General features: G+C 35.3%; 2 protein-coding genes across 2 annotated transcripts in view; one reads left to right on the plus strand and one right to left on the minus strand.

Moving 5' to 3' along the window:
* The window catches only part of LOC134845598 (cysteine protease ATG4A-like), a 245,316-nt gene that overhangs the window by 80,415 nt on the left and 147,915 nt on the right, over positions 1 to 16,986 (plus strand). The gene's annotated exons all lie outside the window — the stretch shown is intronic.
* On the minus strand, positions 11,631 to 16,981 carry LOC134846301 (NAD-dependent deacetylase sir2A-like). Its single transcript, XM_063863596.1, has 4 exons — positions 16,463 to 16,981; positions 13,792 to 14,565; positions 12,550 to 12,698; positions 11,631 to 12,365 (listed from the first exon to the last, which is right to left on the minus strand). The coding sequence occupies exons 1-4, from the start codon at positions 16,785 to 16,787 to the stop codon at positions 11,697 to 11,699; spliced, it is 1,917 nt and encodes a 638-aa protein (XP_063719666.1). The 5' UTR covers positions 16,788 to 16,981; the 3' UTR covers positions 11,631 to 11,696.

The following is a 16,986-nucleotide window of genomic DNA, read 5'->3' on the forward strand; positions in this document are numbered from 1 at the left end:
GGTAAGTGCATTACCTCCAGATTAAGTGGGAAAGCGCCTACAAATTGCTAAAGTTCGATAACAACGCAACATCAATTTCTTACAAATGGGTAAGAAAAATTGTTCACGGGGAAAAATAAGTCTAGTTCCCAATTACAAGACACTAGCTCTCGCAAGTGTAATAATAAGAATAGCTTATTGCTGGGCAAATATCAGAGGAGGCTCCGACCAGAGTATCAAAAATAAACAAGGAAAGTTGTTTTTTTTTTCAAATTGGGTCGTTTTTCTTTGTTGGGTGATGAGAAGATCTTGACGATAGATAAAAGTTTAGGCATATTCAATAATAATTGTAAATTAAGAAATTTTTTTCCCAGTAGAATTTTTTTGTTCCCAAGAAGGTGCTAATTAAAACTTCAAAAACTATCTTTTATTACTCAAAATTTTCACCGCCTAAATGAAAACTTATAAGCCTGCTCACTCGTCTTATTAGCTCAAATTTAGACTAAAAACCAAATTTATAAAAAAAGTTTTTCGATACCGAGAAAATTTTAAAACATTTTTGAAAACAGTACGTATTCAGACTGAAATGGTTTTTATATGATAAATCATTCAAACCAATTCGAAGAAATTTGTGGTAATTTTTTCTAGTTGAAGAATATAAAAATTCGAAAAAACAATCACAATCAAAGGCAATCATCTTTTCCAACTTTTACTGGTCAGAAAAAAAACAAGCAAAAACTCCTTGAACATTGCAAAAAAATATTAGCTTTTACAGGGCAAACTCTAACTTATGCAGTGGCGTGCGCAGAAATTGTTTAAGGGGGGGGGGGGCGTTTTTTCAAGAAATTTTTGCCGACCTTTTTTTTTAGGCCGAGCAATCTTTTTCCGAGCTCTTCAAAAATAATACTATTCATATCGTTAAATGAAAAATGGATGTCGTGAAACTATACCAAAGGGGGACCCTTTGAAAAAAAATTGGCAACCAGAATTGAGAGGTGGGAAGCAGCCCCCCCCCCCCCCCCCACGCTACTGAACCCATGGTAATGATAATATTAATTTATTTTGAAAAAAAAAAAGAATAAAGAATAAATTTAAATTGCTCGTATCAGGCTCAGGCAAACACCTGAAATGATGCGCCTATCCTATAACATCAGTGAATCTTTTCTAACTAGAAAAAAATGGCGAAACTCTCACAAAACAAAAGAACTTTGAAATTTTTTCTGAAATTAGTTTCCCCACATACTGTTTAAAACAAAAGGTGATATATTTAGTCTACAGTAACATACTTATTTTTGCAAATGAAATGCCTTTATTCAATTTCGAACAATTTTATAACTCCGTTTTGCTTAAAACTTTGCGAAAAATGATCTTTTGTGAAAAAAATTCGAGCACAAGACATCAAAAGCTTCCATAAGGTGCTTAAAAATTTCGTCAAAATGGCTAGTTAAAATGTCTAAGTTTGTCTGGACAAAAACTTTAACCCGAGCCTAAATATTTAAATATTTTGCCACTTCCTTCGAAGGTCGAAACAAAAAAAATAAGATATTACTAACAATATTGAGCTCGTTTTCAAATCAATCACACTTAGTTCAATCCCGCTTCGTCATTCTCATCCCCTTCCTTACTCTAAATCAGCCTGAAACAGTAAAATATTCCGTCCAGTTTTCCTCGATACTGAGAGATAATCATTTCGGAATCTGAACCACAATTGAATTGGCTTGCAAATGGCATCAAACTCGATGACCCAATTTTATTCGAGCTGTCTAGTTTTGCGTGAACATCACAAAATTCACACTAATATTTTTTCTTACTCTTCCGAGCGAGGCCAGAGCAGTGCTCATCTGCACCCAAAAAAAACTTATTGAAATACTTGAGAAGCATTTTTAAAAACTCAAAACTTTAGCTTATGAAAACAAAAACTATACCAAGGAAATGAAAATTGTCAGAAAAATAGTAAAACATTTCTAGAAGTAATTTTTAGGTTTTTTCCTGTAATGCGAAGAATATAACAATATAGCTTACTGCCCAGCTGCATGGTTATTTTTTCGAAATCTTGAAGAAATTTGTGAGAGATACAACCATTTGGACATAACTGTTATTAGATACAGGTTCAAATTGAGCCAAATCTAGTCCCCTATTGCGGTCAGATTTACACATTTTATCATATTCACAAACTTTTGACATTGCTATCTGACAAAACGAAAAAATCAAGTTAACTCGGAGGCTTTAGTGAGACTTGCGAACCAGAACTATTCAGAATGAATATTTTGTAAAATTAGGTTTTCCTGAACACGAAACCAATGTTGCCGTCAATGAAGAAATTGTTCCTTATAAAATCGATACTGTCACTGAGCTTCTTACAGCTATTTGTTATTTGTGCGAGTGAGGAGTTAGTACAGGAGATGAGCTGCTAATTCCTTTCAAAGAGTCCATTTTAGCCCGTTTATTTCGCTTGAATGTCCCAATTGAATTAGCCAGAGTTAGTGTCGCATCAATTTAAGTGTCGAACCAAATTACACACTGGCATCTTTTTAGCGAGACTCATTTATTATCACTTCATTAGACAACAATTTGCCATTGTGCTTGTCTAAGTGCAGCAGTATTAGTAGTAGTAGTAGTAGTATAGTATTGGGGTAAAAGGGTGTTTAGAGATCTCTATTAATTGACCAGCTCCTAAAGTAACTCCATCAACTAGCTATGTGATCTAAACACATCATCTACTTTGTCCCAAAATGCCCTATGCAGTCAAAGTCGAATTGACGGGGTTCAAATTTGCACTTGAAAAAAAATTACCATAGAGAAAATTAACAATTAGTATTAAACTTTAAAATAAATGGTGGAAGCTAGACTAAGCCCATCTATTTTTTCTATCGTTCGTCAGGACGAACTTTGATTGCACGTTCTGTGGTGAAATGTACGTCGGCTCTTTGGTTTACTCTTTGCATTTTTGCAAAGTGAGGATTTCATCCAATCCTATTTAGACCCTTTCCAAATTATTTCCAACCAGATGATTGGAAGCGCTTGTTATTTTTGGGCTATTAGCTGCCAGAATTCCTGAACAGAGAGTTAAGCCACGCGATTGATTTAATAAGTTATTGAAATTGTCTAAAAGGCAAATAGATGCACTTAGTATAGTGATGTTTATAAATTGACTGCCCTTACACAATTTTAGAGAAAAAAAACACTATATTTTATCAAACTCGCGATAATTTCGCCTGTTTACAGTGAAATATGCGGATCTAATCTCGGTTTTTATCGAATGTTAAGAAAAACTTCTTAATCTTTGTTGGGACTAGTTTATCCTGAACTACAAACAAAGACTATTTTGTCAAATCTTCTTCGCATACAATGAGAAAGTTGACTAAAAACCCATTTTGGGACTTCATGGAATATTGGGTGATTTTTTGCGCGTTCTCTTTGTCCCTCCTTCTCAAATTCGAAATATAAGGGCACGTTTAGAAAATACTACCTTAGGGTATTTTGTGCCATTATAGTTATAAGTTTTTTAATATTTGATTCAGCTTCAAAACGCAGTACATTTTTATACTGAAACTTTTGATCAGGGGCGGATTTAGGGGGGAAGGGGCGGGGGGGCGGACGTTCCCCCCTCAGCGATTCGACCCCCTTTGATACTTTTTCAGAAATCCATTTTTGGCCGACCGACCCTAAAATTTGTCTAAAGGCGCCTTTGGCGCCAATATATACTAACTTTGAGGGGGAGCGCGCGCCAAAAAAAACGCGATTTTTTTGTCAAAATTTTTCAAAAAGTGCCCAAAAACGGCTTTTTTGACTGTTTTTTCAAAAATTTGCATGCGGCGCTGAAAGTTTTGCCAAAATAGGGGCAAAACAGTGCTTTGGGATAGCTCGAAAAATGAATTTGGTCGACCTAAAAAAAAAAAAGGTCGTCAAAATTTTGGAAAATTTTTTGAAAATCCGCCCCGCCCCCTCGAGAAAATCCTAGATCCGCCCCTGCTTTTGATAATTGAGAAAGCTCCTTATGTTCCCATTTTTCCTTATGTTCTATCATGCAATCGATTTTACACACTATCGTGTGAGATGGCAACATGTGAGGTGCTCAATTTTTGCAGAACTTTTTGGATGATCATTTCTCGTCCAGGCTGAGAAATAAGCAGTCGTTTTCTAAATCTGCACTAATTTATGCTTAATCAAATTTTGATGCGAAAAGTAGGTACTACTATGATAAAGTGGTCCCTCGAAAAAGCAACTATGATAGGCAGGTCCCGCATGCATTTCGCATGTTATAATTTTGAAAACAAGTTTGTGTATAAATTATTCATTTCAAAAATCTTGCAAAATATGTTCAGCGAGAAACTTTTCAGATTGAAAATTGTAATCACTATTGTTTATATATTGAAATTCGCTCGCTTTACTTTATTTCACGGTTCAACAACCATATAATTGGGTTGACTTATTTGACATCATAACCTTGTATTGGCGTTTTTTTTTTTTTAATTTTCAACCTTAAAATGTTGAGGGGTAGGTTTTAAGAGGTATCAAAACATGAAATTTGTTTGAAAATAAACTGCGATATATCTTTCTGAAAGGCGTAATCATAATTATTAAACAATTTGAGAGCTCTAGGTGTCTTATTCTCAAGGGACCTGGTTATTTTCAAGGGACCACTCTATCATAGTAGTACCGACAAGTATTTTTCATTTTTCTTAACCGCGCAGATGAAATTTAGATAAAAACTAGAAAACCCTTTTCTTTAATTGCTTGAACATGCAACCAAAAACGCTCAACTTAATCTTTTATTATGCAAGAAAAAAGAGCAACATTCTGTTAAACTTCAAGCTCATTAAAATAGTATCGTTAAAGTCGGAAATGAGAAACACTCACGCAGTGCAATAAAAAAAACTTTCACGATCCAAGCAAGCTCTCATTAAAATTCTACATTTATTCACTAGGAAAACCACAAATGAAAAGCATACAACCCACGAACAAACGGCAATGATATACCAACATGAAAATCTCGGTATAAAAATTCATACACCAGCAATTAGATTATAATGAGGTAAAATTGATTATGATGGAATTTGCTCTACTAAGATTATGTATAGATAATCGAATATCGCGGCAAATTTGGACAGTGTAACATATTATATGGTTCAGTATAATGAATTCTTTTCGTAACAAGAAAATCCATTTGATCGATTATAAGTTTCTATCGGTATAATCGATTTGTTCTAATCATAAAAAAATGAAACTCGAGATTTTTAGGCAAGATTTTGTTTTTCGAAATACATGCAAAAGTCTACAGGTTCAAATCCTCCATTTCGGCAAAATCTTTTATGAATTCGAAATTCATGCACTTTTCTATCATCATCTCAACGTTATCTCATTCTCCCCTCACCCCTCCACCTACGTTTATCCTCACCCTTCCCCGCGTTTACCCGCCATACCCTATCCACCCCCCCCCCCCCCCCCGCTATTGAAATTAATAAAAACAATGAAATTGAGTGTGAGACAACAAATTAACGAAGTCAAAAAGTTTAAATGATAATCATATTAAATTAAAAATTAGCCCTGAAAAATTAATCATAAAAAAAACGGATATTAAGTAGACAAAAGTAATTATACTCATTATACTGTCAAGAAGATGGGCACAAAACCAAGTTTAACAAATTGACAAAAAAACAAAACGAAGGAAAAAATTGTAGAAAAAAGGGAGAAACGTCAAATTAAAAAATTAGTCGGTTTACTTTTGATTTCACTTTGAATTCAATCAATGAACGCAGAGGCGGATTTAGGTGAGGGGGATGCCTCCCCTCAGGGATTCGACCCCCGCCGACCCAAAGGGTCCCCCTTTGTTTTATTTCAGATACCCATTGTTGGCTGATGGACCCAAAAACTTTCTAAAGGCCCCTTTGGCGCCAATATAAACTAATTTTCAGGGTGGATTTTTTTTGAAAATCCGCCCCGTTCGAGAAAATCCTAGATTCGCACCTGAGTGAAAGAACAAAAAAGCTGCATCAACTAGACAAACAAATATTTTTGGATGACGTCGTCGAAAATACCTACCGTTGCTGCAAATAATTTTTTGGTTAATCTTAATTCGATATATAGTCAAAAACAGTCAACTTTAGATTTTAGCAGCGAAAACTGGACCAGAAAACAATGAATCAAGAGAACCAAACTGCTTCTTTCTATAAAAATTTCACCTACGTTTGATTTATACAATGGGCAGCCGATTATATTACTGTTTTTTGACAAATGGATGGGCAGTTTTATACTAATCGCATAATTTAACATATAAACAGGCAGTGATTGCATAGCAGACCGAAATCATTCTTTAAAACAGGCATTGCCAGTGACATGAATATATCATGTGAGTATCATTAAATTTTCTCAAAATAATCTTAGCTAAACATCAATTTTTAGTACAATTATCTCAAATGGCGAAAACGGATCAACAATTTTTTTTCTCCGCAGTAAAATCTTGAAACTTTAAGTCCAGTTTTAAACCTAAAAACTAATTACAAATTTTGTTGCTAGTTTGATTACAATTCATTCGTATGTATTTTCAGGAGACACTCAATTCAGCTGAACTGAAATTGCATGACCACACCAGCCAAAAAATTTATGATAAACCATAAATTCTGGACTGCCAATACCAAACTTAAAATGTTAAACTTTGAACCAACGAACTAATATGATTATTAAGCTTGCCTCAATGTAATTTGAAACGATATCGAGCAAATATACGTAGCGTGTTTGGTATCAAAATATAACTTTCAAAGTGCATATAAATTGCTCCAGAACATAACCATATTGGTAGTAATCAAATCCCCAGAAGTTGACTAAAAACGATGATTGCAGTTAAAACAATTTTTATAATTTAACACAAGGAGTCGAAATCTTCCTTGAGGTATAATCATTCAGTGAGGTCTTATCTAAGGTTTTTCACATCACGTGTACCTTCTCCAGTTTACCATTACTTTATATATATCTTTTGTTAATTTTACATAATGGGATTAATTTTTGGAAAATTCGGAATTCTTAGGAACAAAAAGAGTGATCTGCCAAATTCCCGGCCTGACACTGAACACTGAATGGCGTACAAAAACTTAATTACCGCAAAAATATGCGTCAATAATTATATCATTTACGTAATGGTTTTTAGAGTATTGCAAGAAAAAACTTAATTTTATTGCAAACTTTAATTTTTTGATAGGTCGAATTTTTTTAGGCGATCAATAGCTTTCTTCAAAAGCAAAAAATAATCAAAGCCTGGAAATAGAAAATTCTGCTAAATGAAGCGTTACACTAGACTACAAGATCAGATGAGTACTTAACATACTGCGTTTTATCAATCTAAAACTGTCACTTTCCCATCAATAACTTTTAAAAGCATAACTAAGTTTATCAGGATCTTCTGTTCGTATAATCAAGATTCAAAATATTCATGCTGTTTAAGTTCCGGCGTTCGAAGAAAGTGAGGAATATATATGCTCAGGGTGGTTTTTTAATCAGACCACTTTTATAACACTCTGGTCCCTCGGGGGATCGACCTCTTGACCTGCATGTAGCCAGCCGAGTATGCACACCACTTTAGTAACCTGCTACGAGTATGACCAAAACTGCTTGTTTTTTTCAAATTCCCGCACTACAAAATCGTTCCAATCGAATTGAGGCCGCAAATTGGTTTCATGAACTTCACACACGACTTAAATTGCAACGCTCAAATTTTTGTTATTATCAGCCTAAAGTTCATAGTTTTGCCAATATGTAATTTACCAAATTATCCGAGACCAATTAAAGGGCAGACTGAACATTCAAGGCTTTGCCCTGGTACGAGCAGTCTAGTTCAGAAATTAGTGTCAGTTCCGTTAATAGTGCAATATTTTTTTTCTAACTTCAGAGTGCCCTTCAAATGTCTTAGGAGAATAGCTCGTTGCCTCCAACAGAATAAATCGAAATTTTTTAACACGTAGAGTTTTTTATTAGTATATGGGTACGAGTGGCGTGCTCAAAAATTTTTTAGTGGGGTTTCGAAAAAATGGGAAAATTTTATTGATCTTTTTTCAAGTCGTCCAGTTTGATTTTCTTAGCTCTCCAAAAATTTTATAAGGACCTCATGTTGTCAAACTTTAGGCGCCGCAGGCAACATTTTGAAAAAAAAATGTTATATTGGCCCCAAAGGCGTCTTCGGAAATTTTTTGATGTCGTCCAGCCAAAAAAGGATCTCGTAAAAACATACCAAGGGGGCCCTTTGGTAAATGATGCAACCTAAATTCAAAGGGACCGGCTTCTCTCTCATTGGCACGTTGCTGGTGGGTACAAAATAATTTTCTTGGAACTTCAAAAAAAATGTGATCCTTTTAAACTACTTGACTAGTTATTATTAGGAAACGAAATTATTAGGAAACGAAATAAACAAGAAACGTAGTGGCGTGTCAGAGTTCCAAGAAGTCAGATTGCCGGTTTTATCAAATTTGCATGACTGCAAAAATAAAGTTTATTTTAGGCTGCATGCTTTCACACTCTAAAGCATGACGCCCGTGAAACAAATCAGGTCATATTTCAAATCGTGGCTTGAGATCGGCCGTTTAAATAAGTATCAAACTGTCCATAGCTTGATTCTAAATTTTTGTATTTGATATGGAGAAGAGTGGATACTCCATATCATTAAGTCTGTCCATGAAAATATTTACAATTAAATGTGTTTTGAATGATGTTCTGAGTTTTGAACAGCACCAGATTATTTTAACATCCTGAATTTCAAGAACTCTATTTAATTTCAAAAAGCTGATGTATTTGGTGTTTTCAAGTCTGTCTAAAAGCAAAAAAAATGCAAGTTACTTTGTTCTAAAACGAAATACTGGAAACGACAAAAGTCATTAACCTAGCCAAAAAATCAAGTTTAAGTCCATTATACTAAGATTTATTCAATTTTTGAATCATCTGCTTTTTTTTATTGGCAACAATATTTGCCTTCCTTTCATCAAATGAATTTGCAATGACTTTACAAAAAAATTCAAACCTCGAAAAACCAAATTAGAGTGCGAGCAACTTATAAGAACGCTAGTTAGAAAGCCATTTTTTAAAAACAAAATTTATCTGATCCAAAAAAGTTGGATCAATGGCTTTTTGTTATTGCAATTTGCAATTCTGAAATTTAGTCATTCGCTTTTTTCGCGCCATATTTATTTTTTCTTCTGGGAAAACTAATCTACTAAAACCCAAGCTTCATTTGTTTGGCATCAAAGAGCGTTCGTAAAAAGCGCGATTTCTTTGTATTCCAACCCTCGCAATCTTTTTTGAACGTAAGCAAATAATACCAGTGTTGAAAAACTACGCTCCTTTTTTATGTTCATTTTGTTTATACAAGTGAATCTGTGTTTTGCAAACAAAAAACTGGCAATACGATTTAAAATTTGCTAGACAATCTAAAAACAAGTAAATAAGCTTGGAAAAATAAATAGTTTGCCAATATAACTTCAATGATCAAACTACCACAATACACATTTAGAATCTAGTGTCTAACAATTTGAACCATATTCAAATTGTTTAATATAAAAAAGCCACAAACAAGACTGCTCGTATCAGGGCAAAGCCCTGAATGTTCCGACTGCCTTTTAAGGTTTATAGAGCAGTAATAACATTAGAAAAAATTTAATGAAACAAAAGAAAATAAAATGTTTTTTTTTCAAAAATTTGAAAAGTTTTTAAAAAAATCATCCCCCAAACGCCATATAAAGTAAAAAGGATAGAAGTCGCTCCTTGTAACAAATCAATTATGGCAAATAAGCTTCTTTCAACCAATTTGGAACGATTTCTAAGAGGGATTAACTCTCCGCTTACGCGTCAATAGCGCGAAGTATATCGCGCAATAATTGTCCCAAATTCGCCAAAATGGCAATTTTTAAACCCCCATAACTTTACAAAATATTACCACAGGTGAAATATCTTTTCAAATTCAAGCTCAGGACAACGATACCTTTTGAATGATGTAAAAAAAATTCCGTCAAAAATGGCTAGTTAATAAGTCGAAATTTGTCTGAAGAAAAAAAACACACCCCGAGCACAAATATTCCGTTACTTTCGTATCTAAAGTCGGAAAAATAAAGCTTGATCCAGCCACTATCCTTTTTGTTCCGACTTTCGATACGAAAGTACCGGAATATTTGTGCTCGGGTGGGTTTTTTTCTTTAGACAAATTTCGACTTTTTAACTAGCCATTTTTGACGGAACTTTTTTATATCATTCAAAAAGTATTGTTTTCCTGAGCTGAAATTTGAAAAGATATTTCACCTGTGAATTTTTTTCGTAAGGTTATGGAGGTTTAAAGATTGCCATTTTGGGACAATTAACGCGCAATATAATTCGCGCTATTAACGCGTAAGCTGAGATTTAATCCGTCTTAGAAATCGTTCCAAATTGGTTGAAAGAAGCTTATTTGCCTTAATTGATTTGTTACCAGAAGCGAAATTTATTGTTCTGTATTCTGTACTTTATATGGCGTGTGGGGGGATGATTTTCATAGAAAATATTTTGAATTTTAGAAAAAAAAAATTCGTTTTATTTTACTTCATTTAATATTTTTACTGCTCCATAAACCTTAAAGGCAGTCGGAACATTCAGGGCTTCGCCCTGATACGAGTAGTCTTGTCTATGCTATATTTCCTATCATCAAACTCACCGTATGAACAACTTTACTCGGCGACAACTCGTAACTAGAAGTCCTTAATTTTATTGTGTTCTTTGCATCGATCGGATTGATCGGCAAACGCTGCGGCACGCCGCGTCCAATGTAATCGCGGCGGAGGAAGAGTTCTCTACTCTCCTATCTGCTATGTTGCGTGTCTAACTAATTGTGAAGTGTCACCCAGCCCTCTAACTCGTGAGCAGTCAAATATGATAATTCCATTGACTCTTATGATATGCTTAAAAACAGCATGAAAAATCGAGTTATTACCACCATTCGTATCTCTCGCGACTATTCAGGTTATGAAAAGCAGAAACAAGCGGCAAGCCCAGCCATTCGAAGACTTTAGTTCTCGCCATTTCCGTCTTTTTGCTTCGAGTAGTCTGACTTGGCTGAGTATTTTAGCTTCGAAATTTCTCATATTCTTGGAATAGTACAAACATATAATGGTCGTTTTCAGAAAAACTAATTATTGACTGCCACTCAGGGTGACCACTTTTCTGAGAGAAAAATAGTGACCTTTTTTTAGGTCGACCAAACTAATTTTTCAAGCTCTACCAAAGCACTAAAAAGTCCCTGTTTTGGCCAAAATTTCTTCGCTGCAAGCATAATTTTGAATAAACAGGCTGAAAAAGTCGTTTTTAGGCACTTTTTCAAAAATTTTGAAAAAAAAAACTTTTTTCCGGCGCGCGCTCCCTCCCCAATATTAGTATATATTGGCGCCAAAGGCGCTTTTAGAAAAATTTTAGGGTCCGTCACCAAAAACCGTTGTAAATAGTGACTTCTAGTGACCATTGAAAAAATAGAGACCAATAGTGACTGGTCACTAAAATAGTGACCAAGTGGTCACCCTGCTGCCACTGCACCCATCATTCCAGTCGATATCTGACATCGCTGTGATTTGCACTTGGGCTTCGATATTAAAAAACGAGATAGAAAAATATTCTTTGTAAACTCTAAAATATAGAACTGAAATTGAGATTTATAATTGCGCCGAACAAAAATTCTATACAAGGCTTCATAAATTGCAACAAAAAAGTTCATTTCGTTAACTAGAAGTGGAGTTTGTGCCACTTGAGCTTTCAGAGGTCGAGCATCTTGAATCATTATCCTCAGCTTTCCGAGTTCCAAAATTACTCGAGCGAACCACACTATTCGGCTTTGATATCGTGTTATTCCGAGGCATTGGTCTCAACGACCCGACTCCGTTTTTAACTTTGTTGTCGTTTTTTGAAAAGCCGTTTGCTTTCAAACCATCAGAAGTAACCGTACTGTTTTTATTGATGATTTTCGCCGACGACTCTTGTACTGCGTTATTTTTCCCAGCACCATGCGAAGAAACATTACCGTTATGATTACTTTCATCTGCAATATCTTCAAATTTCGGTAACTTCGGTTCGTGTTGTCTAATCAAATCTTTCAATTCTTGTGTCCAACCAAGTTGACGAATTAAATCCCAAACCGAAGCTTCTAGTTCACCAATTAAAGACATATCTGTAGGTCGTGTGGATCTCTTAAAAGGTCCAACTTTGTCTCTATTTAAGAGAAGTCGAGGTACTGAGGGCTTGGAAGATCCTATGATGCTGCAAAATGGTTCCACTTCTAGAGAGGTTCCCATGACTATGATCAGATCTGCTTTCGGGAAGTCCCGACTGAACATGAAGAAACGCTTCGGCAAGTCTTCGCCGAAAAAGGTTATGTCCGGTTTCACTAGCCCCTAAAACAGTGTTTTTTATCCTCTCATGAATACTAACGTATCATTCATGCAAGAAGAACATCAAAAGTCATAAGGTACATTAACGTAAAGTAGGGTACTTGTTTTTTTTCATTGATTCATGTTAGTTCATCTGAGTTTAACTACACGAAATCACTTGATCTGAGGAATCATGAACAGAACTAGCCTGTTTGCAAGAGTGGCACTTAGCAACAATGCCTGAGAAGATGGCAGCTTTCATGTCTTCTGTAGGAAATGCCTTTCCACATCTGATACAAGAGGAAGATGTGAAAGTTCCATGCGACTCAACCAGGTATCCAGGAGGAATTCCAGCCACTATAACCAAACTTTTAATGAAAAGAAAAAGAGAAAAACCTGTTGTTGTGCCCAGTACTCATGAAAAAAAATATGAACACAGAGGCGAAGCTGAGCTTCGCACCACTTGCGATACAAATTTGATAAAATCAAACGGAAAAAGATGAAAAAATCGTTTTTTGTCAATAAAACAGCGGTCTCAAACAGTTGTGTCACCTCTACACCAGATGCGCCGAATGTTTGATTGAATTTGAATTTATAATTACTATGTGGCAGCAGAGCCGAAAATACCTGGGCAGAAACCTTTTATACCGAAAAAAGTTATAATTCTAAACTAATAAAAATGTTCTGAATGTCCCTTTTCCCCTCAGAGCACACACACGAACACAAACTTTTTGTCGATCCCCGAACGGGGCAATAAGAGGCCACTACGTCGATATAAATTAAGACGAAACTTATTAACCCGATAAAAAAGACAAAAATGGAAAAAAAAGAAATGTTGACAAATCGAGTAGGTAAAATTACAACCAGTATTAAAACAAATTTCGATTCCGCCAGATTTTTAAAATGCTAACAACACTTAAGGCAATTGCAGTGAAAAATGATTACAGCAAAAAAAAACGATTCTTAGATCTGGCACTTATGCCGACGAAACATAAGCAGACAATAATAGGCCGCATGTTTTTGAACCGGAACATTTACCGTTAAAAAAACAGGTCCTAGTCAGATTCGAACCCAAAATTCGAAGAAAAAAGTCTAGTACCTGATTGCAATACCCTTGCTTATCGCAGAGTTAAAATTTTTTGAAAAACTATTTGGTCGTTTTAACATTTTTTTGGTCACATACAATAGCGTGGAAAACCTAATCTTGGCCATTTCTTCTTTTCGCCCCTAGAAAACAGTTCAAAAATGAAAGCATTTTTCAAAAGATTAATCACACGATAAGATTAAAGAAGAACAAAGAAGACTTGAAGACGATGAATTGATGAAAAATTTCGAAATTGGCATTTCAACTTCTTTAACTCTCGGTGCTAACATGCACTATGCCATAAAAAAGTTATCACCCTTCAAGTATCCGTCCATTTCACCCAGATTAAGATGCAAAAGCACTTACGTCTTTCCAGACCATCAATGTTCTGTGTGTAGACTCTCAATAACATCTGTTTCTCAAACAGCAATCGGATGAAATAATGCACCACATTAGGTTTATACTTTCCCGATGGGTAAAGCTCCTTCGCCAATGTGTAAAACGGCTTGGGTCTCAATCGAAAGAAATCAATGTCAAAAATTGCTTCCGGATACGGGATATTATATTGGGCCAGATTCGAATACAGCCCGGTGCCTTTACTTCTGAAGTCTGGTATTCCTGATCCAGTGCTTACTCCAGCTCCTTGGACCACCACAATATTCTGAAAATTCGAACCTTTCAAGCCCCGCACTAAATCTGGTATTGTCGTGTACGATTGATGTCGATGAACTGATAAGGATTTGCTTCTTGTTTGCTTAACAGATGCGCTTTTCGAACTTAATCCCAAGTTGGCGAAACTCGATGTTAGTGTTCGAAAAACTGATTCTGACAATGTGTTGACCGGCACAGAGCTCTGATTTTCGGTTAGTTGGGAATTACTCCTGCTAGACGCATTTCGTATTCCAGCGTTAACGGTGTTCTGCGTTCGTGCTGATGAAAATCCGTTTCGTGGGGCAATCGGTGGTAAATTGCTATCTGATTTCTGATTGGTCAACGAGCGAGCTGAGACAGACGATTGCGACGAAAGATTACTGCTTCTGTTCTGTCGCACTCTTTCTCGCGTTAAATTTCCTACTCTAGTAGTCGGAATGTTCTGTTGTCCTTTAGACGTCGCTGGCGATAATGAAGAATATCTTCTTTCTAAATCAAGGAAATATAATTTTGGGTTAAGTGATTTAGTATCGTAGTATAAACTTCGAAACAAGGAAGCTGCATATCCACATGCAAGCTAAGAACCAAACTAGGAGCATGATGTAGAAATCCACGTCATGTTGCATTTTATAACTTTTTTTTCCACTTAACTCGAAACTGTTGAAACAAACCATTAAGGCCACACATAAAAAAAGTCAAGTGCATGGTCATATGGTGACCAACTTTCACCATACATCATTTCACCGGACAAACTCTACAATTGTGGACAAACAAGATCTTTTTTATTATTTTTTTTTCAGGTTGGTATCTGAATTAGCGTTGTAGCTTAGATGTTATTTTGATTCAAGTAATGATTAAAAACTTTTACGTCAAATTTTCAAAATCTGGAAGTGGGGGGTTTCAGAAAATTCCTTTGACAGTTTTGGCTAAATAAAATGCTGGCGGATTATTTTTCTGGTAAAACGAATACCTGTTAAGATAAAAGCCAAGCCTTCATATAATTTTAGAAAAATACTTGGCAAAAGCAAAATAATCTCTGAAATTATGAGAAACCGTTGAGCTTACAGCCAAAGTTAAAAAAAAATCACTCCAAGTAAATGTGAGAGTTGAAAAATTTAGAGCACAAGAAGTGGATCTGGGATTTTTTAGAAGTACTTTCAGAACAAAAATTGTCCGAAACTTTTGTTGATAGCTCAAATCATTTACATAGGTGAGTTTATATTCACTAAGAAACACGAAAGAGATGCTTCTACAGATTCTGCAATAAATTTCTGAAGATCGACTATTTGAGCAATGCGACGACAAACCCTATTAAAGGAAACCTCCATCTGTGTTAAGCTAACTCAATAATCGTTTGATTAATCTTAATCAAATCTAACTTCAATCAGTTACCTACCTTATCTTCTTTCAACCACAAAATGTTGTGATAAACTGCTTATTCGACAAATAGTTTGAAGGTTTAGTTGTTTTTAGGGTGGCTTGGGCCACAGATTGCTTTTAACTTTAATATACCGCACTTTGATGTATACAAAATGTCTCTTTAACTAACCAACAGGTATCAGCAAAACATGGCCAATGCAAAGCTGGAAAAGTGTCGAGGATACCAAAAAAATGATTTTCAACTTTCGAAACTCGAGCATAGAAAGTAAATCAAAAATACATTCGAAAAAATACATCAAAGCAAAGCTCTTTCAATCTCAAGAAATCTTATGATTGACACTTGTGTTTCACAAAACTAAACCAATTAGTGAAAACAGGGTCATCAATAGAGAATTTTTCTATTCCGCTGGGAAGTATAAAATAATTTTAAATTCTAAATTCTTTTTTGAACTTAAATCCATTCATATTTTCTCACGTTAAAATTCGGAGATCTTATTTGTCAGCTCAGAGTAATGATGTCTTCCGTATGGTTTTAGAGAAATAACTAATTTCTAACAAATTTATAATTATTGTTCCGACCATTGAAAAGGAGGAACTTTGTATTTGGGTGTGTTTTTAACTACTTTGTAGAAGTTCAATTATTTGAAAAAGTATTTAAATAAGAAATGCTTTGAAAAGTAAGAAGACAAAAAACTAGCAGACAAACGATAATCTAATATACAGTTTTCCCAGAAAACAGTTTCACTTTTTATACAATTTGAAAAAAAAAACTAGTTCCAGGAAAGTCACGAACCCCTGACGTTGAAATTTGAAAACGGGCACTTAACTACTAGACAAAATGGAAGTGGGCATGGAATTTGTAAATTGACTTGATCTAAGGCTGAAACATAATCAAATTTGTAAGAAATGTTGTTTACAGGACCAAAAGTCTAGTTCCCGATTACACGTACACTTGCTGTCAAGTGAGATCAATTATTTCAAAATTTAACTAAGGTTCTATCTGTACCCTTCATGTCTCCCGATGATGCGACCACCGAGTTCTCAGCAATCGGATCCAAATTAGACTGCTTTCTCGGCTTTAACACAGGTGACTTCTCCGATACTACGGGACTACTTGTTTCTCCGACTCCGGCAGCAGACACATTGACCATCGCAACAGATGAACGAACTTCACGCTGCAAAACTGATGCTAACTGCTTATGTCTCGCATGTGGAAATACTAAACTACACAATTTACACAGACTGTATTTACAAGCTGACCCAGTCCAAGAAGCCAGGGACACTCCGGTTTGAATTACTAAAAATGAGATCGCGTAGCGAACTTTTGGCATGATCGAGGGCAATTTCCGTTTGCAGGACTAAGTACGAAGATTTTCATTGTATTTGAACGTCTTGACCTTCATTCATTCCATTTTATCATTCTTGCATCACCTTGGCCTTGATACATAGTAAGAGTACATTCTAACGCATGATATCCAATGTCTGGTTCAGTGAAAGGTCATTATTCATTATATATTACGTCATTGTTTC

This window comes from Symsagittifera roscoffensis, chromosome 5, assembly GCF_963678635.1.
Source record: "Symsagittifera roscoffensis chromosome 5, txSymRosc1.1, whole genome shotgun sequence".
Taxonomy (NCBI): domain Eukaryota; kingdom Metazoa; phylum Xenacoelomorpha; order Acoela; family Convolutidae; genus Symsagittifera; species Symsagittifera roscoffensis.

Bases quoted from the DNA above. Each gene is read 5' to 3' on its own strand.
- LOC134846301 (XM_063863596.1), bottom strand. From the start codon at position 16,787: ATGCCAAAAGTTCGCTACGCGATCTCATTTTTAGTAATTCAAACCGGA. The intron at 12,699-13,791 runs GTAAGTGCTTTT...GTTTGGTTATAG, and splicing joins CATTGATGGTCTGGAAAGAC to TGGCTGGAATTCCTCCTGGA. The intron at 12,366-12,549 runs GCTAGTTCTGTT...ACACTGTTTTAG, and splicing joins AGTGCCACTCTTGCAAACAG to GGGCTAGTGAAACCGGACAT.